General features: G+C 48.0%; 1 protein-coding gene across 2 annotated transcripts; it reads left to right on the top strand.

Annotated features, from left to right (window-relative positions):
- The first annotated feature begins 1,585 nt into the window (after positions 1-1,585).
- Positions 1,586-21,492, top strand: ETAA1 (ETAA1 activator of ATR kinase). 2 transcript variants are annotated; one of them, XM_007672075.2, is made up of 6 exons: positions 1,586-1,654; positions 5,461-5,598; positions 5,849-5,925; positions 13,410-13,522; positions 13,801-16,091; positions 20,356-21,492. In XM_007672075.2, the coding sequence occupies exons 1-6, from the start codon at positions 1,651-1,653 to the stop codon at positions 20,469-20,471; spliced, it is 2,739 nt and encodes a 912-aa protein (XP_007670265.2). In that variant the 5' UTR covers positions 1,586-1,650; the 3' UTR covers positions 20,472-21,492. The 2 variants fall into 2 exon arrangements, with proteins under 2 accessions (XP_007670265.2, XP_028928135.1); XM_029072302.2 differs by lacking the exons at positions 1,586-1,654; positions 5,461-5,598 and adding an exon at positions 7,194-7,263.
- The last annotated feature ends 5,090 nt before the right edge of the window (positions 21,493-26,582 follow it).

Here is a 26,582-nt window from a genome sequence, read left to right as displayed (position 1 = left end):
CAGAAAGCGCTCAATAAAGCGCTTAGAGAAGCAGCCCGGCTCAGTGGAAAGAACCCGGGCTCAGGAGTCAGAGGTCACGGGTTCTAATCCCAGCCCCGCCACCCGTCAGCTGTGTGACCTCGTGACTCTCACTTCTCCGTGCCTCAGTATCTCATCTGTCAAATGGGGATGAAGGCCGTGAGCCTCACGTGGGACAACCCGATGACCCCGTAGCTCCCCCGGCGCTTAGAACAGCGCTCTGCACGTAGTAAGCGCTTGACACACCCCGACGCCGTTACTACTATGGGTTCGAGTTGCGGTTCCACCCCTGGTGCGCGGCGTGACCTCGGGCAAGTCGCTTGACTTCTCCGGGCCTCAGTTCCCTCATCTGGAAAACGGGGATCGAGACCGCGTCCAAGACGATCCGCTTGGACGACGGGAAGAAAAACGATGGTATCCGTTGAGTCTTACTGCGTGACCTCGGGCAAGTCACGTGACTGCTCCGGGCCTCGGTGACCTCATCCGGAAAATGGGGATGAAGACCGGGAGCCCCGGGCGGGACCGCCCGACGAGCCCGTAGCTCCGCCGGCGCTCAGGACGGCGGTCGGCCCAGAGGGAGCGCTCAACAGATACCAAAGCGAAATCGGACTAAAATGATGATTCTTCCATCGCCCACCTGATTCGCTTAACCCATCAGTAGGCGCTTAATAAATACTTTTATTATAATCGTGATTATTCCATTGCCCACTCGACGACCTTTAACCCATCAGTGGGCGCTTAACAAATATCGTTATCGGGATGATTATTCACGATAACGAATGATTAGCTTAACCGATAATAAGCGAGTCACAGACGCGATGAGGATGAAGATGAGGACGCCCTGCCCACCCTCCGACCCCAGCTCGGGGAGCCCTAGGCCCTTGACCTCCCGCCCGCTCCTATTGGCTCCCCTGCGGCCCATAGGCGGGTCTATCGCCCCCTCCCCCGCGGCCAATAGGCGGTTCTATCGTTCCCCCCCGCGGCCAATAGGCGGGTCTATCGCCCCCCCCACCCCCGCGCAGCCAATAGGAGGACCTATCGCCCCCTGCAGCCAATAGGGGGCCTAGCGCCCCCCCCGCCCGCAGCCAATAGGAGGGTCTATCGCGCCCTCGCCCGCAGCCAACAGGCGGGTCTATCGCCCTCCCCCGCAGCCAATAGGCGGGTCTATCGCCCTCCCCCGCAGCCAATAGGCGGGTCTATCGCGCCCTCCCCCGCAGCCAATAGGCGGGTCTATCGCGCCCTCCCCCGCAGCCAATAGGCGGGTCTATCGCGCCCTCCCCCGCAGCCAATAGGCGGGTCTATCGCCCCTCCCACCCCGCAGCCAATACGAGGGCCTATCGCCCCCCCCCGCATCCAATAGGAAGAACTACCGTCCCCCCCCCCCACAGCCAATAGGAGGGTCTATCGGCCCCCCCCCGCAGCCAATAGGCGCGTCCGTCGGGCCCCCCGCAGCCAATGGGAGGGCCCGCGCGGGCCCGGCGGGCGGGCTCAGAGACCAAGCGGAAGCGGAGCGGCCCCGCTTCCTGTCGCCGCCGCCGCCGCCGCCTCCTCCTCCTCCTCGGCCCGGGCCCCGCCGGCGCCCCCGGCCCCTCCCCCCCCGCCAGGCGGGGATGTGCAGCCCGTCCGTACGCCATGGGTGAGCCCACGCCGCCCGCACCCCCCCCCCCCCCCGCCATGACGATGATGATAATAACAGCAACGATAATAATAATGATGACGGGATGTGTGAAGCGCCCAGCGGGTGCGCGGGCCGGCGGGCGGCAGCGGCCCCCTTCCCCCCAGGGGGCCGGTGCGGCCGCTCCCGCCCTCCCTGACTCGGTCGGTCGGTCGGCCCGAGGGAGCGCTCGCTCTGTGCACCGAGCGGGGCTGATAGTCAGTCAGTCAGTCAGTCGTCTCGATGGAGCGCTCGCTCTGTGCAGAACGATGGACCGATAATCGTTCATTCAATAGTATTTGCTGAGCGCTCACTCCGTGCAGAGCTCTGGACTGATAATCGTTCATTCAATAGTATTTGCTGAGCGCTCGCTTACTCCGTGCGGAGCGCCGGACCGATATTCATTCGGTCGCCTCGATGGAGCGCTCGCTCCGTGCAGAACGATGGACCGATAATGGTTCATTCAATAGTATTTACTGAGCGCTCACTCTGTGCAGAGCTCTGGACTGATAATCGTTCCTTCAATAGTATTTACTGAGCCCTTACTCCGTGCGGAGCGCCGGACCGATAACCGTTCCTTCCGTAGTATTTACTGAGCCCTTACTCCGTGCCGAGCGCCGGACCGATATCCATTCGATCGTCTTGATGGAGCGCTCGCTCCGTGCAGAACGATGGACCGATAATCGTTCATTCAATAGTATTTGCTGAGCGCTCGCTTACTCCGTGCAGAGCGCCGGACCGATATTCATTCGGTCGCCTTGATGGAGCGCTCGCTCCGTGCAGAACAATGGACCGATAATGGTTCATTCAATAGTATTTACTGAGCGCTCGCTCCGTGCAGAGCTCTGGACTGATAATCGTTCATTCAATAGTATTTACTGAGCCCTTACTCCGTGCGGAGCGCCGGACCGATACTCATTCGATCGTCTTGATGGAGCGCTCGCTCCGTGCAGAACGATGGACCGATATTCAGTCGTCTTGATGGAGCGCTCGCTCCGTGCAGAACGATGGACCGATATTCAGTAGTATTTACTGAGCCCTTACTCCGTGCGGAGCTCCGGACCGATATTCATTCGGTCGTCCTGATGGAGCGCCCGCTCTGTGCGGAGCGCCGGACTGATAACCGTTCGTTTAGTCAGTCAGTCAGTAGTCTTGATGGAGCGCTCACTCCGTGCGGAGCTCCGGACCGATATTCGATCGTCTTGATGGAGCGCTCGCTCTGTGCGGAGCGCCGGACTGATAACCGTTCATTCAGTCAGTAGTCTTGATGGAGCGCTCACTCCGTGCGGAGCGCCGGACCGATATTCATTCAATCGCCTTGATGGAGCGCTCACTCTGTGCGGAGCGCCGGACTGATAACCGTTCATTCAGTAGCCTTGATGGAGCGCTCACTCCGTGCGGAGCGCCGGACCGATATTCATTCGGTCGTCTTGATGGAGCGCTCGCTCCGTGCAGAACGATGGACCGATATTCAGTAGTATTTACTGAGCCCTTACTCCGTGCCGAGCTCCGGACCGATATTCACTCGGTCGTCCTGATGGAGCGCTCGCTCTGTGCGGAGCGCCGGACTGATAACCGTTCATTCAATAGTATTTACTGAGCGCTTACTCCGTGCGGAGCTCCGGACCGATATTCATTCGATCGTCTTGATGGAGCGCTCGCTCTGTGCGGAGCGCCGGACTGATAACCGTTCATTCATTCAGTCAGTAGTCTTGATGGAGCGCTTACTCCGTGCGGAGCGCCGGACCGATATTCACTGAATCGTCTCGATGGAGCACTCTGTGCAAAACAATGGACTGATATTCATTCGGTAGTATTTACTGAGCACTTATTCCGTGCAGAGCGCTGGACCGATATTCATTCGGTCGTCCTGATGGAGCGCTCGCTCTGTGCGGAGCGCCGGACTGATAACCGTTCATTCAATAGTATTTACTGAGCGCTCACTCTGTGCGGAGCGCTGGACCGAGAATCAGTCGTCTTGATGGAGCGCTCACTCTGTGCAGAGCACTGCGCGGCTCATCCCGTTCCAAGTCTCAAGGATCTTTCCTTTGATATTAAGGAAGACGATCGGGTGAGAGCCTGGCTTCTAACTCTAAGACCGTGGGCTTGGCCCGGGCGGGGATTGTCTCCTCATTAATGAACCGTCATCTCCCGAGCCCTTAGCGCAGCGCTCCGCACGCAGCAAGCGTTCGGTACAGGTGATTGAAATGGTACCCTCCCGAGCGGTTAGTGACAGTGTCGGTGTTTGTTAAGCGCTTGCTACGCGCAGAGCGCCGCCGTTCTCGGCGCCGGGGTGGATGCGGGGGTCATCAGGTTGTCCCACGTGAGGCTCGCGATCTTAACGCCCATTTTACAGATGAGGTGACAGAGGCCCAGAGCAGCTAAGCGACTTGCCCCCAGTCACACAGCTGACCGACGCTCAGTAGGTACGGCCGACGGACTCGAAACAGTCTAAAAGCCCTTTGGGGCTGCTGAGAGATTAGGGCGAGAAACTCAGCCGGGTTCCTCGTCTAGTCGCCTCCCTAGACGTGGTGGAGAGCGTGGGGCAAAGGCATCCTCTTCCAGATCCTCCAGGGATTTGGATTCGATCGGTGGACGATGGTTCTGAGTGCCGTTTCTGATCATGAAGGTTTTCGGAGTCTGAGGAGTTTGCTGGGCGCCTGGGTGGCTGGATGGGGGAGTTGGTTGGCGTATTTCCCGGTGGACCAAAGGTTGTTCTCGTTGATGGGCTGTTCTGTTTGTGAGGTTGTCTGTCGCAAACGTCACCCATCCGTCAGTCATACGCTTACCGGATCTGTCACTGTGCTCTCTCACGCGCTTAGAGGCAGCGGGGCTCAGTGGCGAGAGCCGGGCTTGGCAGTCGGAGGTCATGGGTTCGAGTGCCGGCTCCGCCGCTTGCCAGCTGTGTGACTGTGGGCAAGTCACTTCGCTTCTCTGGGCCTCAGTTCCCTCATCGGGAAAATGGGGAGGAAGACGGTGAGCCTCACGAGGGACAACCTGATTACCCTGTATCTACCCCAGCGCTTAGGACGGTGCTCGGCACGTAGTAGACGCTTAACAAATACCAGCATGATTATTATGGTTATGATTATTTCAGCGCTCTGCGCACGGTAAGCATTCAAATACCCGTAATGACGATCGATTAATAACAGAGGTTTTGACTGGAAAAGAAAACTTGGGAGTGAGCAGCCCAGGGGAAAAGAAATAAAGGAATTCGCTCCTTCTAGACCCTCTGTATCTGAAAATACATGTATATCTATATCTGACATATTACTAAAGAGCACCTCTTCTTCCAAGAGTACTTCCTTGATTCAGCTCTCTTTTCCCCCGTTCGCTGTCCATTCTGGCATGTCTGTGCGTCTCGTCCTGTGACCTTTGGACAGCTGATACTCTCCCCATCCCCACTTATGTACGTGTCTTTAAATTACATATTATCAAGAACTTACGCATATTAATATCTGTCTCCCCCTCTAGACGATAAACTCGTTATGGGCAGGGAACGTCCCTGCTACTTCTGTTCTTCCAAGCTCTTGGAAGAGTGCTCCGTGCATAGGAAGTGCTCCAATATGACCGAATGAGATCTCGTTTGAATAAATAGGTTACGGGTCAGCACAGTGATCATGTAAAGGAGATATGCCCGGTTTCGTCGTTCTACTAGTCGAGCTTTACTTTTAAAAGCACTCTTCTTCGCGTCGGTTCTGTGGAAAGGACAGCCTGTGCGGTCCGGGAATCCCGAAGCCTTTGACGACGTGACCGTTCTTATGTTCGTCACATTTTGTATTCCACAGAAACAAGTTCGTATAAGACACCGAAGAGATCGCTGAAGACGAGGTTACGGTCTTCTACCTTCAGTTCCCCGTATAACGATACCGATGCTCAGCAGGAAATATTCTGGGATCCGACTTCTCCAACTACGTATAAATTAGGTAACCTGTTATTACAGAAACCGTTACCGACTGAACGGCCTGTTCTGAATTCTTCCCTAGGGCTTCTTGCAAGTAAATATTGGGGGATTTTGTGATCGCTGTAGTATGATCATTACTATTCTCTTGTAGAGAATGCTGGAACAGATTTTAGCCCTGCAAATTACGTTTTCTTTTTCCCTAGATGTCACGATACTTAAGGATTTCAGAGCAGCAGTTTATGCTTTTTATAGAGCCCTCTCTGTCTTTTTAGATAAAAGAAGAAAGAAACAAGCCGACAGGAAATCTACTGTTGAAATTTCGGAAATCGTTAATCGAATCGCTCCTCAGGTAAACGTCGTATCGGGAATAGTCTGCAGTTTACGTACCCGCAGATTTGATAACGGTATTTATTAAGCACTTACTCTGTGCTAAGGCCTCCCCGAAAATCATAGCTAAATAGTTAATGATCAGATTGGACACAGCCTTGTTGCACATCAGGCTCACAGTCTAAGGGAGAGAGATACTCTCCTGGATTGTGTGAGGCTTTTGAGATTAGTATCAGCCCAAGGCCATTCCACACCTCTTCTCTCTTAAGCTACTTTTCTTGAAATGTTTAAAGGCCTTTGGTAATCATCTCAGTTCTCTAATTTGTCAAGTGAAACACTGAAAAAAAACTTTTACTTCCCTCTTCCCTGTGAGGTTCTTGGTACCGAGGTAGAATCTTCACGCATTCGCTCTTGCTTTTATGTAGTTTCTATCATCCGTTCACGGACGTAGCGAGGAAAACTTGTAGCAGAGTGGTCTGCTCCCATCACGTGGTTTAAAATGAGTCATAATGATGGTATCAGTTCGGCGCTTCCTCTGTGCAGAGCACTGTTCTAAGCGCTGGGGGAGATACAGGGTCATCAGGTTGTCCCACGTGAGGCTCCCAGTCTTCATCCCCATTTTACAGATGAGGTCACCGAGGCCCAGAGAAGTGAAGCGACTCGCCCACAGTGCCACAGCTGACAGGTGACAGATTCGAACCCGTGACCTCGGGCTCCCGGGCCCGGGCTCTTTCCACTGAGCCACGCTGCTTAAGGGGCAGCCGCAGCCTATTCAAAATCAGTTGAGTTCACGAGAGCGGATAAGCTGAGAACGGCAGGCGGGGATCCCTTAGGAGGGCGACAGGAAGCTTGCGGTGACCTTGGAGGACGGGACTGGAACGGTGACGAGGATGTGGCAAGATCGGGTGTGAACCGGGGGGTCGAGTGAGCCGCAAAAAGAGAAAAACATTAGGAGATCTAGGAGGCGACATCACTCTCTTCCCATGGGATTTAAAATCTCGGCAGCAAGCCCGATGTTAGGTACGGGTCCGACCAGCTCGTAGTACAGTACGTGGGACACGGTAAGCACTTGACGGATCTCACCGTTATCACCAGATGGTCCCGTGGCTGATTTTTGCCCGCCCAAACCAGGTTTCGTAGAGGAGCGGTCACCCTTTTGAATTTCGATCCCGGCATCGGCCGTTACCCTGGCGCCTCGTATATTGAAGGCTGTCCGTAGGAAGGATTCCCACGGCAGGGTGACTGATGGACATCACTGAGGTGCCGGCTGACCTAGATTCATTCCTGCAGAAATAGGACAGAGATGGACACCTAACTCAAATTCCTGAGGAGGATCAGTGCCGAGTCTGATTTGCAACAGGTAAATTTTCCTTTCTCCAGCCCCTGGAGGGCTTTCCCTTCTCTCCTCTCCCCGCCTTAATCTCCAGCAAGGAGTCGGGTCCGCATAGAGGCCGCCTGTTCACACACCGTTAGCGCAGGAGTTGACCTAGGGACACGTCCCGTGGGTCCCGGGAAGACTTCTACTCCCCGAGGCATTTGGGCACACGCAACGGAACGTGATAGCCCCTCTTAAGGAACTCTCCGTCCAGTGGCCGCATCTTACTCAACTGTATTCTAATTCTCCTCGGCAGGGCGGCCCGTTCGTATTTTACGGCGCGTCTGCTATTTTCTATGAAAGCCCGTGTTGTCAGATCGCAAGGAACTGGAATCAACGGGCTGTAGCGTAAAGGACAGAGATCTGGGTTCTCGCTCTGCCCTGAACTGCCATGTTGCTCTGGGTAGATCTTTTAACGCGTGCTTTAGTTTCCTCAGCTTAAAAGTGGGGTGGTGCTTGTTTTCGCCATTTCGAGGTAAAAAAGAGACACTTGATATCAAGTCACTTTGGAAAAACCAGATCACTCTATAACAGAAGGATGGAGGGACGCGACAAAGTTTTTAGTAGTATCATCTTCCACTTCCATGGATCGAGATGGTCAGGCTACCAGTGTGTCAAGAAATAGTGTTCATGCAGAATCATTAACAATCTACACTGAAATCCATCTCGGGATCTTTTCTTAAAGCTAAAGATTTATATTCATTTGGACCCTCCTGATGCCCCCCTGAGTGATCCCAAGTCACCTTCCCCCCCCCCCCCCAGTGTGAAATATTCAGATGTGCTAAATTTAGTTGTCCTAAAAGATGAGAAGGGAATCTTATCTGTCACAGCCAAGTCTGAGCGCCCAGCCTACCCACTGAATTCCTTCTGAACTCAGAGACGTTCTGCGGTACTAGATCAGCCCCATCCCCACAGCGAGACGTTGCCAGCCACCTTTCTGATTAGCAGACTCAATTCCGCCTTAGAATGTGCATTTGCCCCGTTTCGCCTAAAATCTCGTTGGAGAATGTTTACAGAAGGGAACCGGGAGTCAGAGGACTTTTTAAAAATGGGATTTGTTAAGCGCTTACTCTGTGCCGGAACGGTGTCCTGCAGAGTCCCGGATTACTGTTTGAAGCACCGGGGGCGATACAAGGTAATCAGGTTGGACGCAGGCCGTTCCCCACATGGGGCTCACGGTCTTAATCCCCATTTTGCAGATGAGAGAACTGAGGCCCAGAGAAGGGACTTACTCAAGGTCCCACAGCAGACAAGTGGCAGAGCTGGGACAAGATTTGGGTTCTAATCCCAGCACCACCACTTGCCTGCTGTGGGATGTTGGACAGGTGATTTCAGTTAACTTCTCTGCACCTCTGTTACCTCATCTGTGAAATGGAGATTAAATAGCTCTTCTTCCCCCTTACCGCCTTAAGACTACGGGCCTCACGTTCAACAGAGACCGTCCAGGCTGCTTATATTGCATCTGTCCCGCCGCCTCGTACGGTGCTTGGCATAAAGCGCTGAGATATCACAGTTAGGATTATGAGCCTGATTGTATACTGCAGGATCAGAAGAAATGGTTCGTGTGCACAGACGCTAATGCGTAGCCTTTGAATGTGGCAAGTTTTTCGTAGAAGGGCCTTTTGTAAAATGTTGATCCTTGTATTATAGGAGAATTGGGCATACTTCGTTATAAATTAGCATGGGCTCAGTAGTTTAAGAGCCTTGGGGAAAAACGAGGCAAGATGTAAAACATTTTTGTTCTCAGAGGCACTTTCAGATTCTTACGTTTCAAAATCACTAATGAAAATTTCACACTTCTGTTTCGTGTCCGGTCCCTTTCGGTCCTGATACTGAGCAGGTTTTTCCTCTCCATTTCTTTTTTCTTTGTTTTTATACGGAGAATTTTTTTTCCCTTTCTTGCCTCGTGTTTGTTTTTTGAATTTTTGCTGAGGCTCGTTGCTTAGTCCCGAACATTCTGGGCTTACGGAGGTTCTTTCTCGTCTTCAGAGAGCTTAGAGCCGAATCCGAGTCATTTAACGTTTAAAACCAAGCCTCCCGTTAATACTCTCGAATATGCCCGTCTAGATTCTCAGCGGTGCTAAAAAAAATGTGGTCGCTAGCACTGTCTGAATTCTGGAGGGATAAAGGTATCGGCTTCAGACTCTTTGAAAGAGGCAGAAAATTAAAAAAAAAAAAAAAAAAAAAGAGTCTCCCCTGACTGCTATAAACCGAGAGTCGAACCAGCCCGGTCAAAACAACTTTGTTACTACTAGCTCTGCATTCCACCTTTAGCATGTCATAGACGTGTATTTGACAAACAGTTCATTAGTTAAGAAGCGTTTGTGCCATAATACTACTTTCCTTATGCGTTAACAATAGAACTTCATTAATTGTGGGTTTCACATAAAACGAAAGAAGCACAATAAAATGTGTTTGGGCTGGCCGGCCCCAACAGCGATAGAACGATAGCTGAGTAAGGTATTGGACCCTCCACCTAAATGGGCTGAAGCGAATAACTCACAGAGAGAAATGGCAGCAAGCTACAAGCAGTAGCTTGTAGAGTAAGAGGAAAATGAAGAGTGAAGTCAGTTCGAATGCACGATGATAAACAGAAAGGTTTTTAATTTGAGCCTTTCCCACTAAGTACTTCTATATGCTATTTGGTACCATACCAACCTCTCTTAAAAGCGGTATGTGATTTTTGCCTCTGTCCCGATGAATGTTCACACAGGACATTATTTGGGTAACGCTACCTACTTGGAAGTCGAAATGCTCTCCCGAATCATTTCCTCACCTTTCTGTAGTTTATCAGGGGACGTTCTTGTTTACCGAATATGCATTTCCATCCCTGCTATGGGTTCTGTGGATCCCGTCTGTTCCTTTCAACTGTACTTCACGGCTTCTGTTTTTTTGTGGGTGGCCATAATATCCGTGGTCTCTTCCGTGAAGTTGATGTAGCAGTTTTAAAGAGTAAAATGGAAGTTGGTAACTTTAGCTATCAGCGTAGAGCTCCCTTAAACGTAATGAACTTGAATGAGAACGGTGACCCTAACCTTTCGGGCAGAGCCGGGGCTGCTCTGCTCTGTGTTTTCATTAAACAGCTTAAATATAACATGACGGAAGAACAGGGAATCCTCTCGGCACCACGGGAGTCTGTTTTGGATATAAAGTAAGCTCCAAGTTGGGTAGATTCAGGGTAGGAAAAAGCGGCTGTGCCCGAATCTGTGGATTCACCAAGGAATGATGCTGCAAAGCTTCCCAGCCTCTGCTTCGTCCGTACTGCACCGTCCCCTCTCTTGGCATTTCGTAACTCTTCGGACTATTACAGTAAAATAACAGTGAATGGAAAGAATTCCGTCACTGGCGACCGTAAGCTCCTTGTGGTTGGGGAACATGTCTACCAACTCTTTGTTGTGCTCTCCCGAGGGCTTATTTCAGTCATCTGTGCTCTGTAAATATCACTGATTAATTGATCGGAGGGCATAATTCATAGGAATCCGTATCAAAAACTTGGTCGTGGCGATGTCGCACCGTCTACCCTCTAACCCATTACTAACCACTGAAACAGCGGTCCCCATAATGTAGTTTTCCTAAAACACGGATTCCTCAAGAACCCAAGCCTTGTGCTCTTGGAGACCTGGGTGTACTTAATCTGGAAATTTAGAAAGTCCTGGATTCCTAAAGCTGCCCGTCCTTTTGTAATTATGTACTTTCTTGATAAATGCAAGTGTGTTAATACCCGTGTAATTCAATTTAATTTGCATTAAAAGTTCAAGAGTTATTTCAAAAGTTTACGAGTTAGGCAAGAAATATTTCACTTTTTGAGGATTGAGTATGGTGAAATTTAACATTACCCAAGTAAACAATATAGAGTAGTTGCTGTCCAGGGAACTATAGTTTATAAACGTGATGACTACTTTCTCCAAGACTTGAGTGGGAGAAGCCTTTGTGGCTAAGTCCTAGCGTGGCCGCTTAACTGATCTTCTGTGTAGTTTTTCTCCGGTTGATATCCGTCACGCATTCCTCACATGCTTCAGATAAACAGATTTCCCAGCTTGTATACCTGACTAGAATGTATAATCCCACAACCAGAAGGGGCAAAGAACAGGAGTGTAGTCACTTTGTTCCCAGCCTTTCCCGAGGCCTCCCTTTCCATTCTACCCTTGCTTCTCTGTCTTCTAGTTTTGCTTTTGGCCATGATTTCTATCCCATTCTACCCCATTCTTGGCACTCTGCTCTCTACACCAGGTCCAGCATCAGCTGTGCCCCCACTTTCTCTGTTTCTGCTCAGCCTAAGTCCCTCTCCAGCGAAAGGAGAGAATAGTTGTCTGAGGGAAGATGGAAGAGAGGTGTCGTGGAGGAAATACCTTCAGGAACGGTTGGCTCTCGCTCTCTCTCTCTCGATGCCAACTTCTCACACTCCCCCTGTTTTAGCCGCCTTCCCTAAATCTTCTCCTTCGTTTTACAAATGAATCCATGCTGCATTTCAATAATCCCTGGGCTTTTCTTAACTCCCTATATACGAGTGTTTTATTTTCCACTTTTCCCAGATCCAACTTCCACACTTTTGCTCCACCTCCATAGTTAAATCCCTACAGTCACCAGTAGCACTCCTGTACATATAAAACCTGCATTCTCTTACTGTGTAAGCATTTACTTATCCACATGTCCATCTCTCCGATCTCTTTTCCCTTCTATCTGTAAATGAAAAAAGACTGTTCCAATTCAAATGAGAAAGTCATTTATTTTGAAAAGTTAACTTCTATTTCTGGGTAGTTCCTATCCCCAAAATACCCCCTCCATCCTGGATTTTTTTTTTTCTTTTTTTAGGAGTTAGAATGGAGAACATCATGTTCTCCATATGTGCTACTTTCTGGTTTTTTTTTTGGTCATCTTTCATGAAATGATTGACCTGCTCTTTCTCAGTCTCCTCCAACCAAATTAATAGCACTGTGTCCCAAACATTTCTATCCTCCTACGTACACGTAGGCTCCTTTGCTTATTCTAATGAAATTTCTTCCTTTGATTCTTGGAATAGACAGTTTTCGCATACAGCTGTCTTGGTCAAAACATTAACCAAGACATTCTGAGGTTTTGATTTGTCAGTGTCATTACTTAGTTATTATTACTATGTTGGTATTTGTTAAGCGCTTACTGTGTGCCGAGCACTGTTCTAAGCGCTGGGGTAGACACAGGGGAATCAGGTTGTCCCACGTTGGGGCTCACAGTCTTAATCCCCATTTTACAGATGAGGTAACTGAGGCACCGAGAAGTTAAGTGACTTGCCCAAAGTCACACAGCTGACAAGTGGCCGAGCCGCGATTCGAACCCATGACCTCTGACTCCAAAGCCCGTGCTCTTTCCACTTTGAATATTGCTATATTGGACCTTCCCCATTTGGCTGGATGGTCTGATTATTTGTGAAGGGCTTACTCTGTGCCAAGCACTGTGTTAAGTGCTGGAGTAGATAGAGCCATCTCTCGCAATCTTAGAGCTCATGTCCGTATTTTGAATTTGCAAAATAGAATAGTGTGCAGACTAAATTTGCAGCAGCGGTATATTCAGACTGACCACATATCTCAATTTAGCGAGAAGAGCACTGGATTTCTGCAGCTTATCCCAGCAATTTTGGAAAACTATGAAGGTGTTCCAGCTAAACTGGTCAGCTTTCCTTGGTGGAAAAAACACAGGCTTGGGAGTCAGAGGCTGTGGGTTCTAATCCCGGCTCCTCCCCTTGTCAGCTGTGTGACTTTGGGTAAGTCACTTGAATTCTCTGTGCCTCAGTTACCTCATCTGTAAACTGGGGATTAAGACTGCGAGCCCCACGTAAAACAACCTCATTACCTCGTATCTACCCCAGAGCTTTCAACGATGCGTGGCACACAGTAAGCGCTTAACAAATACCATCATCATTATTATTATTACTTTATTGCTAAGGGGTGTATACCCAGATCAGTTTGGGGTTTGAGATGTCTTAGAATGCTGGGACTATTTAGTTCCACACTTTCCCTTTCTCCCACCACATGTCACCGAAAGGGAAGGGGAAGATGTGCTAACTTGGGATGGTGTCCCAGTTTTCAGTAAGAAAAAAAAAAAAAAGGTAATTTAAATCATTCACAATTTAAGCAATATGAATTTCTATTTTTAAGGATGAAAGACCAGTCAGAGACACCCTTCTAGACATTTGGATCGGCGAGGATGCTATTCCATCCACTCCTAGTGTAGCCAAAGTAAGGTCCCGCACAAAAGCCAGCTGTACAAGGTAAGTTCAGCTTTTTCTCTCTAACATTCTGGGGCCAAGTATTTACTAGAAACAATAGGGAGGGTGTTATGTGAAGGTAAATGCAGAATTAATGCTTGTTTAGCTCTGTGCTCTAAAGTGGGGAGTTTGAAAAAATATAGGGAGCAGCAAATGCAAAATCTTGGGGTCTTTATGCTGTGGCTCACAGAAATACGAGACGAAACATCTGTTGGTAGAAAAGTGTGCTAAATATAGCTAAAATAATTGTTTTAACAGCACCTGGGACCTTAATTTTTCAGGCTGAAAGCACAAAATGGTGAAGAGGAACTTATGAAGTTAGCCAAGCAATTTGATAAAAACATGGTTGCGCAAGAAGCAATCCAGGAGGAAGACCACGAAAGCCATGATGTTATCCAGACAAGTTTAGAGACAGAGACTTTAAATAATTATACAGATGATGCGCAGACACAGGATCTGCAGTCGTTCCCTGATGAAGTTCCCGAAACAAGTATCGCTTTATCCTTAAAGGCGAGGAAACAGAGCGCCGACAACGCTGCGGCCGAACGTTGTCCGAATACCATTCAGAAGGCGTATGATCCGAACGCTGAAGCAGCCCTCACTGCCCTTTTTGATGGCTCTACCCAGAAGTGTAGCGGATTGTTAAGCCAAGATCTGCCAGACGTTTCCTCGAGTGCCGGGGTTAGCCAGAGAAATAACAGCACTCTAATAGAGGAGAAACCAATGAACCGTGGGGAACTCGCTGATGTAGATTTACCTCAGAAGGACAGCACGACCACAACAGTTACTTCAAAAATGGACACTGTAGCAAAGGAAACACCAAAAATATCTTCTACGCCCAAATCATCAACTTCCAATAAACCTACCCAAGATCAAACTAACAGTGACTTTGACGATGATTGGGAAGATTGTTTCCTTCAACATAACTCCCTGGAGCTGCAAACTGCTGAAAATCCCGAACTGACGACCACTCCTAGACGTTCTCGCACAGCTCATCCGGAGGCCAACCGGACCCCTACCTCCAATGAGAGTAAGGAAACTAAAGCAAGAATAAGTCGAACTTCGGTAGTTGGGGTCACGAACATCCAGGATGTCACTTCGGAGACAAACAGCAGAGATGTAAATGGAATTGCAAAATCCCTCTTTTCAAAGAAGCCGCGTGATGAAGAAAACGTCGTGGTTCCCCATGGCAGTAATATTAAAACCGATGAGAGAACCATCCATATCGGAAGCGTTCCCGACAGAGTTAGCCATTCTACTCCATCGGGTTCAAAGGTTAATGCAAAGGAAGAGAGCAAACCTGAAGCCGGTCAGAGTAGGAATGCTTCTGTAAGAGAGTCTACCTCAGCTTCTGGACAACTTCAACACGGAGGAGATCGAAAAAGCACATCTACCGTTTTCCGTAATTCTTCATTTAATGTATCTGCTACTGTAAGTGCTTATGGCTCAAGTAGGGCTAATAAAGAAACTCTGTGTCCCTTCACTCAGAGTGAGACACAACAGCAGGCTCCCGAGGGGTTGGAAGGCTCCGGTGAAGTTACAGAGAGGTGTCATAAGCCGGAGAGTTGGGAATTAAATGACGTGGATGATGATGTGCTGTACCAAGTGTGTGATAATGTTGAGAAACTGACTAAGCAACAGAACTGTCAACAGGAAGGTAAAGAAAGCGAGAGCATGGATAAAGCCGGTGATATTTCCAAGACGGGTTCCGACAGTGGTCTGACTTCAACGAAACCAGGACAGCCTAACCACCAGTCGATAGACAGACTTAACGTGCACCGGAATGTTTCTTCTTTGCTAAAGAGCTGTCAGTCAGAGAGCATAAGTACAAGCGGTAACAAAGTGAACTGTGGAAAATCAGTAACCACGAAAGGCGTTTCCACAGATGTAGGTACCCAGTTCGAGAATCCACGTGGTCAGACCCAGAGTCAGCGTGTTCCTGGGAATGTGCCAGTGAAAGTGAACACATCCTGTGCTGTTCCTATCCATCGGTTGACACCACATGCTCACATGAACCAAAACGGCATTTCTTCTTCGATAAATATCTCCTGGTCAGAAAGGTTAAGCCCAAATGGGACCTTATCACACTGTGGAAACTCAGTAAACACTCCATGGATTCCCAAAGCCACACGTGCCCAATGCAAGAACCTACAGTATCAGAACTTCGGGCAGCAGATTTCTGACACTGTTCCAGTGAGGGTGAACGCATCCTGTTCCATTACTAGCGGTAGGCCTATTCCACATCTACAAGAAAGCGGTAACGATCATAACGTAAGGACCGGTGTTCCAGGTTACGATGGACAATTACAAAATCAGAACCTTTCACGTAAGAGAACAACCCCACATACCACCTATGGTAATAAGACATCGGTTGCACCACCCAAGTACACTTTCACCAAGATTGAAAATACTCTGGTTCAGGTTAATTCCGGTAGCGCTATCAAAATGGTACCGCAGACTTTAAAGGAAAGTACAGATCAATCCACCGAATCTTTACCTGGGAAGGAATCGGTTCCTCGACATCACTGTTTGAAGAGACAGCTTTCCGAATCTTCCACGAGGGCTTCCTCAGGTATGCCTTAAAGAGCTTTAATTTTCCAATGTATTGCCTTATTCTTAGAAATCGTGCTTGCCCCCATGGAAAGGCGTGACAGGTCCGGGTCCATCCGTGACTAAAAACAGTGTACAATTCAGAATATCCAGATGTTCGCCTTGCATACCAAAATCGAGTATCCTTTAGCAGATTTAAAGGCTTCATTTTTCTCCAGAGACTATTGATTCTTTACGGTGAACATCAAAATGCATTTAAAGGTTGAGAGGAAGAGAATTGGATGAGTGACCTCATAGATCATTCTGAACCCTGGAATTATGACTGGTATTGTGTGGATGGTCTTGTAAGCTCGTTGTGGACAGGGAACGTGTCCGTTTATTGTTATATTGTATTCTCTCAGGCGCTCGGTACGGTGCTGTGCAGACTGTAAGCGCTCAATAGATTCGATTGATAGAGCTTTGTGATGTAGAAATCAACACATAGCCCTGCAGTAGCTCCTCAACGCTCTTTGGTCAAATCCAAGTTTCTGATTATGGCCTTCGAAGCTCTTCAGCTAACTGCCCTTCCTCCGCCCCCCTCCCTCAACACGACTCCTTTGATCTCCCACTTTCAGTTGCGTTAAAACTTGTCACCTTCTTCCTCTCCGTCCTTGCTGTCTTACCATCCGGTCTTAATCAGAGCCGTTCTTCATGCAAACAACAAACTCCTTCCTTCGGCTAGGCCCAGTTCGGCCTCCAGGATGCAGATGCTAGAAGGCACTGGGAATTGAGCCATGGGTACGTAGCAGGTCTCCGGAAAATCAAAAGCCTTTATTTTGCACAATGGGTAAACTGAGATTATTTCTTCGAATTCACTATTGGCAAAAAAAGTAGGAGAGCCATCTTATTTAAACAGAAAACAAGCCTCTGGATGGCCTGTGTGCCTTCGACAGCGGTAACATCTGTTGAGCACCTGCTGAGCGTAGGGCACCGAATGTGCAAAAACAGTTCACTTGGCAACAGTGACCAAGAATATGAGGCGAAAATTACCACCCCTAAACTCTTGACAGTTAAACCGATAGAAGAAACAAGATCTTCTCCAGCTGTCTTTAGAGAGCCATAAGGGCAGTAAGAAATAGAGGCCGTTTCCCCTTATCCCCCCAAAGCCTGAACCTGGAAGCCGGTCCAGACAGGTCCAAGCTGGGTCCCACTTTGTCCCAGGAGTTCAGGCTAGAATCAGACTTGAGAATCCCTGCCAGGTTCAGTCTCGCCTCTTCCCTTGGGAAGGGCAGTGTATGTGTTCTACGGCAAATAAAGATGGTCGGTCCTACAGATGGCCCGCTGTTAGAGTTCCGGCAAGCACAGGGGCATCTGTGAACTGCCTTATGCCAAAAAACCTCAAGGAACCCTAAATCACTGAAGTATGGCTACCCAATCCCATAGCTCAAACACATCCCTGAATGTTCTGAGGCGTGATCCATTCTTGATATCTAGGAGTAGTGGGCCTCAAAGTTATTCAACCAAGAGCTTGATGACTGACTTTTAGGGATGCTCTTTGACATATTGGAAATGTCACCCTTTGGATTGTTAGATTCAAATGCCCCTTCCCTTGCCAAGTGACCAGAGTTTTTTTTCTTTTTTAACAGATTCACCTTATTTCCATGTTTCCAAAATGTATTTCCTCAAGTATCTCGTGAAGCCCTTCTCCATTTTCTGCACTGGATGCTCTGAGAACTCTAGATGAGCCTCATTTGGAAATACAGTCCAGGCCTGAGGGACCTGGGTTCGAATCTGGGATCCACCCCGTGTCTGCTGTGTGATCTTGGGCAGGTCACTTTACTTTTCTGTGCCTCAGTTACCTCATCTGTAAAATGGGGATAAAGATCATGAGCCCAGTGTGGGACAGGGACTGTGTTCGACCTAATTATCGTGTATCTCCCCCAGCGCTCAATACAGTGCCTGGCACAGAGTAAGTGCTTAACCGATACCGTTATTAACCCGATGCATTTTAAAAATGACTCCAAACTCAGCTACTTGCCATCTGCGGTTGAAATTACCTCGTCCGGAAGGACCGGTGCAATCTGTGTTAGGGTTTCCCTGAAGTGGATTGTTGACTCTTTGCCAAGATGTCTCTGTAAATTGCATTATTTGCCTGCTGACAATATTATGGATTTTGGTTCAGAGAATTAGCTTTCCAGAGCAGTAAACAGGTTTCCTTGACAATTATACATGCTTGAATGTGTTCATAAAATGCTCTCCTTATTATGATCTTGTATGAAAAGGGGCAATTAGTCAAAGACACCTGACTGCTGGGTGGGTCAACAAATCCATTTTGCTTCTAATGAAGTGAAGGAAAGGCTACCCTATTGCGGCACCCCTCTTGATATAAATAGGCTAATGAACTACTTATTACTCCTCTTACAATTGAATACCCAGTTCTGGTAAAGATAGGGCATCAGATGGGTTCAGGAACCAAATTTCCTATTTATAACGTTGCTCCTATGAGCAGATCGGTTTTGTCTTCTAATGTTTCTACTCAGAGCGGTTTTTAGCAACCACTTGTGTCGCAAGCCCAGAGACTGCCCGTTCACATTGTCGAGCCAGGATGAATTGAGTGATTTATTATGAAATAGATTTTTTGCTTCCTTTCTGATTTGCTTTGGAAAGGTCACTGTCCCAGATACATACAGAACTTACTTAAAGATGGAAAAACTGAAGGCTTCAGAAGAGTCGTCTCCAGATTTCGTGTGGTCGCCTCTGATCTCACGGGTCTCACCTCGTGCCTGTGTCCCAACTCTCACCCCAAAAAGGCTAGCGCGGCTGTCTGGGATACTGCTCTGGAAGGAAGTGAGGCAAGATTTGTGTGAGGGAACCAAAGGCAGCCTACGTCGCTCTGGAAGGGAGAATGGGGCAAGATCAGTGGGAAAGTGCCTCCGTGGTATCTTTCCAGCTTCAGTCTCTTACTCCCGTGAAAATCCCCCGTGACCACTCGGGTGTCGCGACTCCCCGTTTCGAGGACCGCGGCGGGAGGGAAAAGCCTCTCTCCTTTTGTGAGGTGGTCTTGAAGACCGACATGACGGAAGGTGGTGGGGACACGTGGGCACGCGGGCACCCGAGCCCGGCACCATGAGGTCATAGGCTTCATTCTCACAGCTTTGGGGGCGGGGTGGGAGCCACAGCTGGCCCACCCGGCCCTTTGGAGTTGGAAAAGGTTCAGCGGCGGAGCAAGAGGGTAGCCTCACCTCACCCCCTACCATCTGGAGGAAGTGAAGAGTGACACAGCCATGTTTCTGCTTCTTCCGGCACATCAGAGCAGCACAGGTCCTCAAGACCCAAGCGGGATCTCGGTTCCTTTCGGCACGAGCAGAGGCTGGGGTCTTGGTGCTAGTCGGGGGTGGCACAGGCAGGGGTGTCCGGAAAGGACTCTGGGTTGAAACTCGAGGTGCAGCAGCGGTGTGGTTTCTGCTGCCACCAGACCAGGTGGGAGAGCGACGGGAGCGAGACAAGCAGCTTGATGGCTCTGGAGGTGAGGGGAACCACTTGCCCCCAACTCCTAGGGCCCAGTGAGGACCAGAAGAGGGTGGACGATGGGACCTTTTTCCTTTATATCTTTTTGCTTCCTCTTCCTTGCGCCCTCTCCTCTCTTCCTCCCTTGCCACCTTTTTTCTTTCCCCGTGCTCCTCCTATCCAAAGTTCCAGCCCCAATACTCAAGTGAAAAGTTGACCCTACTGTGTGTGTCTCTGTAGAAGGAACAGATTGCCTTCTGACCAAAAAGATGAAGAAATGAATTTAGGTTTTCACCCTAACCCACCCACCCTTAAATTTTAAAATAATAATAATAATGTTGGTATTTCTTAAGCGCTTACTATGTTCTAAGTGCTGGGGTAGATACAGGGTAATCAGGTTGTCCCACGTGAGGCTCACAGTCTTCATCCCCATTTTACAGATGAGGTAACTAAGTGAAGTGACTTGCCCACAGTCATACAGCTGACAAGTGGCAGAGCTGGGATTCGAACCCATGACCTCTGACTCTCAAGCCCAGGCTCTTTCCACTGAGCTACGAAGAAGCATATAGGACAGGGACTGTGTCCAGTCTGGTTATTTTGTACCTACTTGTCGGTATATACTTGGCACGGTGCCCGGCGCGTACTAAAATCTCAAAAAAGAGTACTTCTCTTGTTGGTATAAATCTGTTAATGTAATTAGAAACCTTATTTGGCAGGTCAACTATTAAATTTGCATGGATTATCTTAATACTTTCCGGTTGAATTTGAAACCTCAAAAAGTACTTGTTTTTCATTTTCAGGGACCGAAGAAGAGAGTAAAAAATATTCCGAAGAGCAAATTCAAAGGAAACGGCAAGAGGCGCTAGCACGAAGAAAGTCCAAATTACAGAGCTCCCTGGGAAATTCTCCCACTTAATTTTTTGGACATTCGAGTCAGCGGTTAAATCAGAGGTTAAAGGTCTTCACATCTATCTGTGATAGGAAATGTTGGTGGTTTCTTTTGTTTCTCCGTGAGAAATGTAATGCTAAATTATAAGCGTGGACTTCTATTTTATTATTTAATAAATCAGTGTTTACAATTGTAAACAACCCCTTCTTCCAAAATGTCTGTCCATATAATATAATTTGTTGCATTTGGATGGACCAGTGGCACAATTCACTGTTATTGGTCAGTTATTTTTGTTCTTGACTGATTTGACTCTCAACTACTGCCTCGATCCCCTTCCCCCAATTGCCTCTCTCTCCCTAAACAACTCCTAAAAGATCATGTTCACGTGGCCCAACTCAGTCTTTTTCCAATGTCCCTAGTTGGGTCTCGTTGAGCTCAATCGCCAGGCTACGGGATGAAGAGGCGTAGTGGAATCCGGGGACGTATTCAGGACTGGAGAATGGACACAAGCAAAATTCGGTGCCATACTTATCGGAAATACACAGACAATAGGCCCGGACTCTCTTATATGCTCAAGGGGTGTGAATTTTCTTCAGTCCCTTACTCACCTAAACGTTCCGATCACTGTGTGGTTGATAAGAGAATGCGTATCATGGTGGATAGCAGAAAAAGAGCGAGCAAATTAAGTCTGAAGTATGAGGAGACGGAAAACGTGGATGTGGGCCACAGGCAGCTGCAGTCTCCTAATAAATGATTGCTGATCTCGGGAAACTCAGGAAAGAAAGCTGTGACTCAATTGGGAGGGAAAAAACTCCTCTCGTGCGTCTTGGAAAACCATTTCGGATCTGAATATTTTGGAAAGGTATTTCCTGAAAAGCGTGTCCTAGAAAGAGGTAGTGTCCAGAAAAGTTTTGTGGTTGAGGGGATGCTAGTCTACGGAAGAACAGGTTTTCCCTTTTTAATATAATTTGCTACGCTGCTTAAGGTTTAAGTCTCTCTTGATACTCTTGCATTTTCATTGAAGAGGAAAATAAAAATTTTTAAAAAGCTGTGCTGCTTGGTAATTGAGAACTTTTGTTAATTTAGGAAATTATATGTAATAAATAAGATTGAGTTGTTTATTTTTCTCATCTTTACTATGTTTCCTTATTCACCTGCTGCCTCTTCTTGCCTGCTGTCACTGGTAAGAACACAATTCCTCGTAGTCCTCTGAAGGTCCCCACGATATTTAAAAGGCTTCGGGGAACTGGGAGTAGATGGTAGAACTGCTGTATGACTAAGCTCCTTCTCGACAGGGAATGTGGCTACCAACTCTTGTAATGATAATAATAATGATGATGATGTTGGTATTTGTTAAGCGCTTGCTATGTGCCAAGCACTGTCCTTTACGCTGGGGTAGATCGATACAGGGTAATCGGGTTGTCCCACGTGAGGCTCCCAGTCTTAATCCCCATTTTACAGATGAGGGAACTGAGGCCCCGAGAAGTTAAGTGACTTACCCAAAGGCACACAGCTGACAGGCGGCGGAGCCGGCATTAGAACCCATGACCTCTGACTCCTAAACCCGTGCTCTTTCCACTGAGCCACGCTGCTTCTCTGTAACACTGTACCCTTGCAAGTGCTTAATACAGTGCTCTGTACACGGTAATTGCTAAATACAATTGACTGATACTGGTAAGAGCATAAAATTGCTTATCAACTCATTAGTATTTACTGACGCCCCCCCCCCTCAGTCCCACCCCCAGTACCATACCCCCAATATGATATTGTTACATATCCACAATTTAATTGGAATTTATGTTTTACCAGCCCGGAGCGTAAGCCCTGGGTGGGCATGGAAGAGGTCTACCGACTCTTGGATTCTCCCGAGTGCTTCGTACAGTGCTGTGCACAGAGTAACTGCTCAGCGAATACCATCGATTGGCTATCGAGAGCCCGTAATGTGCACGGCACGATGTACTTAATGTACGCAGAACAAGAAGCATTATTTGCCCCACGTGTGACCGGCCACAGGGTAACAGGGGAAAGAGCACGGGCCTGGGAGTCTGATGACTGGAATGCTAATCCCAGCTCCGCCACTTGTCTGCCGGGTGACTTTGCCGAGTCATTTAACTTCTCTCTGCCAATTTCCTCATCTGCAGTCAATCGTATTTACTGATTGCTTAGAGCGCAGAGCACCGCACTAAGTGTTTGGGAGAATAGAAGAGAGTTGGTAGACGTGTTCCCTGCCCCAAAGGACCTGACGGTGTAAAGGGGGAGAAAGACATTAAATTACGGATATGTTACATAAAGTGGTGTGGAGCTGAGGGTGGGGTGATGCAGAAGGGAGAGGGAGTAGGGGAAATAAAGGCTTAATCAGGGAAGGCCTCTTGGAGGTGTGATTCTAATAAGGCTTTGAAGGCGGGGGAGAGTGGTGGTCCATTGGATATTAAGGGGGAGGGACTTTCAGGCCAGAGATAGGATGTGGGTAGGGGGTTGGGGGCGAGAAGTTGAGATGGAGGTCCAAGGAGCAGGCTGCCATTAGAGGAGGGAAGTGAGCGTTCTGGGCCGTAGGAAGTCCGCGAGGTAAGCTAACTCCATCTGACTTGGGCCGGGAGGCCCCGTGTGGTATAGGGACTGTGTCCAATCTGATCCTCCTGTATCTACCCCAGTGCTTAGGGCAAGGCTTGGCACAGAGTCAGCATTTAACAAGTTACCAATACAAATCGAGTCCTAAAAGACGTGCAATCCAGCTGGAACCTGAAAGGGAAGTTCGCCGTGCTATTTCGAAGAACTACGAAAAGGAATCCGCAGCTGCTCTCAAATACTACTTTCACCGGCAGTGCCATTGAAAAGAATGCAGGAAAGTAAATTCAAACTATTTAGAAACCCAAGGAAAGCATTAAAATAGTGCTCAATTAAGGCACATGGACTTACCCATCTGCAGAGGTGGGTGATGTGGCTTCCTCCTGATCAGTACCCTAAGAGACAAGAGGGAGTTCTAGATCTTTCTTGCCCCTCCTATAAAGAGAACTCAGACCTTGGCTCCACCCAGGTCACAAAAGGTCATGAGGTCAGCCCCTCTGCCTCCTGGGAACTGTAGTCTTCCCTTTCCAGCCCTACAATTCCCTAGCCCACCTTCAGTGGGACTCTTGGATGACCAAAGGCTGACCGTAATCCAAGACATCCGAGGTGTAAAGGAGTCCAGTAAAATAATAAAACAGGGTTTGTCTCCTCCAAGAGTTATACTTAATTGGGAGAAAAGGCAGGCACGTGTAAATATACGGCGGGGGCCGGAGGGAAGGTATAAAACTAGTGACGCAAAATATGGAGAAAAGGAATAGAAAAACGATTTAAATGGAATAAATTAATCCGCATATTTGTAAATTCATTCAATAGTATTTAGTGAGCGCTTACTATGTGCAGAGCACTGGACTAAGCGCTTGGAATGGACAATTCGGCAACAGATAGAGACAATCCCTGCCCATTGACGGATTTACAGTCTAATCTGGGCAGAAAGAGGGACAAAAACAATAGCAGTAAATAGAATCAAGGGGATGTACATCTCATTAACAAAATAAATAGGGTAGAGTGGCACTTGGGGTGATATGACCCTCAAGGGTGGGATTAGATGGGAAATGTCTACCGGAAGAGGTGGGTTTTCGGTGAGAAAGGACTGGAAAAAGTACTTCCAGACAAGGGTAGAAGCGTAAGAAATAGGTTAGGACCGGGAAAGATGAAAGCGAGATGCTGTAAGATTAGCTGGAGGAGAATGAGGAGCGTGAGCTAGGGGTGCGTAGTGGATAAAGACGGCAAAAGAGGACGGGGAGAGTTATTGGGCTAGCCTTTAAGCCAATAGTCAGAAGTTTGGTGCCAAGAGACAGGTTGGCCGTTGGAGGTTTTTGAGTTGCAGAGTGATGAGTTCTGACCCAAGGACAGAGTGTCAGATTTAAGAGGCTAGAAGCAGGGAGTCCAAGGGGAGGCTGATAGAGTATCCCAACAAGGGAGGGTAAAATAAATCATGTAATTGGATATAAACAATTACAAGATTTGGGGTGATTGTCAAAGGGAATTAAAAATTTTCTATCCACACCCAAAGTGCATTCACAGGTATGGAGCAATATTTCCCCAAAGTAAATATGAGAGCCTACAAAATATGAATGAAAATAATGTCACTTCATCTAAAGAAAATTTAGAAAAGGGGGACAAAGACAGAATAGAAGCTAGAAAAGTAATTTAAGAAAACCAGATCTAAAAGGTAGCATTTATTCTGTCCCCTAGATGTAAGAAGAAACAAAACAGAACAAAATAGAGGATGTCAATCGAGGAAAAGGGGAACTGTTTGAAAGAAGATGACCCCATAAATCTGATAGGACCCAAAGAAGAAGAGGCTGGGTTTTTTTGGGCTTTTTTTCAAGGGAGGGAGACAGGGCGGAGGAGTTCTCCCTGGACTGAATCTGGGGCCTCACTGCTACATACCCATAAAACAAGTTCAACCCAGCCATCCTGAATTTATAATAATCAAAGGGCGGTATGGACCTAAAAATTCCACCCAGGACCCCCTTAATTCATTCCTTCATTTCATTGTATTTATTCAGCGCTTACTGTATGCAAAGCACTGTACTAAGCACTCTGGAGCGTATGATACAACAGGTACATTCCTGCCCACAGCGAGCTCGTAATCTAGAGGGGGAGGCAGACATTAATAAATAAATAACAGATATATAATGTCTTATAGATGTCAGTATGGCCGGGACTGAGCCGAGCCGACGAAAAGCTAAGATCGGCAGACAGGATTAAGTCCGAACATAGAGAGATGTAACACAGATTTTACTGAGGGAGAGGTTTGCAAAGTATATACAACTCCTGAAAGTTTTAGGACTGATTAACACACCACCCAGGCAGAATTTAGTCTGCTCAGCAGGTCCTATGGCAAGCGCTCGAGAGATTCCTCAAACCCTGACTTTGTATGCCACCTCTAACCAAGTTAATCCACGTTAACCTTCTTTTTCTCCCAGATGCAGCTCAAAGAGAGTTAAATAACTCACCATATGTCAGGATTCTCCGTGGGCCTCTTGGGAATCAGACTCACAGCTTCCTGCTCGGTTCAATCCAAAGAGCCGCGTTCCACTCCCTCTCCACCAGACTTCGGCTCCGGCCCTGGGGAGGAGAAACAGAGAGGGGAAGATTTTCACCCTACTAACCAAGAGCCGGTTACATCTGTGATTAATAATAATAATGACTGGGGTATTTGTTAAGCGCTTACTATCAAGATATTCAATATAATATCAAGATAATCAAGTCAGACGCAACTCATTCATGCATTCAATAGAATTTATTGAGCGCTTTCTATGTGCAGAGCACTGTACTAAGCGCTTGGGATGTACTGTTCGGCAACAGATAGAGACAGTTCCTGCCCCTCATCCAGTTCACAGTCTAAGTAAGAGAGAGGACCGGTATTGCATTCCCGTTTTAAAGATGAGGAAACTGAGCCACAGAGAAGTTGTGACTTGCCCAAGGTCACTCAGCAGGCGGGTGGCAGAGTCAGGATTAGAAGCCGTATCTTGACTCCCCAACCACGGGTTCTTTCCACTAAGCCACCCCGCTTCTCAGATTCCTCCCCTGATCACGCCCGACACCTTGGAAGTGTAAGGATTTGGGTGGATGACTGAAATAATAATAATAATAGTAATGATGGTATTTATTAAGTGCTTACTATGTGCCAAGCACTGTTCTGAGCGCTGGGGGGATAGAAGGTAATCAGGTTGTCCCCCATGGGGCTCACACTTTTAATTCCCATTTTACAGATAAGGGAACTGAGGCACAGAGAAGTTACGTGACTCGCCCAGAGTCACACGGCTGACAAGTGGCGGAGCCGGGATACAAGTGGAGAAGCCAAATAATCCGACGGCCTTCTCTGACCCGACTGACGAAATCCCCGTTCCTCAGTTCTCTGAGTTTCAGAGGGAGAGGTGATTGCCTACGGCTCATCTCTCTGAGGCTTCATGAGGAAAGACTAAATTCTCAATTTATTGAGGAAGTAAATATTAAGGGTTTCCGAGCTTTCTGGACCCTTACGAGTTTTGCAATGGTTTCTTATGATGTGAGATTTGAATTATTAGATAATACGCTTACACCGCTTAACTTCGACAGTCGGCA

The sequence above is a fragment of the Ornithorhynchus anatinus genome, chromosome 9, assembly GCF_004115215.2.
Source record: "Ornithorhynchus anatinus isolate Pmale09 chromosome 9, mOrnAna1.pri.v4, whole genome shotgun sequence".
NCBI lineage: Eukaryota > Metazoa > Chordata > Mammalia > Monotremata > Ornithorhynchidae > Ornithorhynchus > Ornithorhynchus anatinus.
The sequence above is the reverse complement of the archived record's forward strand: the minus strand, read 5'-3'. Positions and strand labels throughout refer to the sequence as shown.

Coding starts and splice junctions, on each gene's coding strand:
- ETAA1 (XM_007672075.2), top strand. Junction 5,599..5,848: donor TCCAACTACGTATAAATTAG/GTAACCTGTTAT, acceptor CTGTCTTTTTAG/ATAAAAGAAGAAAGAAACAA. Junction 13,523..13,800: donor ACAAAAGCCAGCTGTACAAG/GTAAGTTCAGCT, acceptor TTAATTTTTCAG/GCTGAAAGCACAAAATGGTG.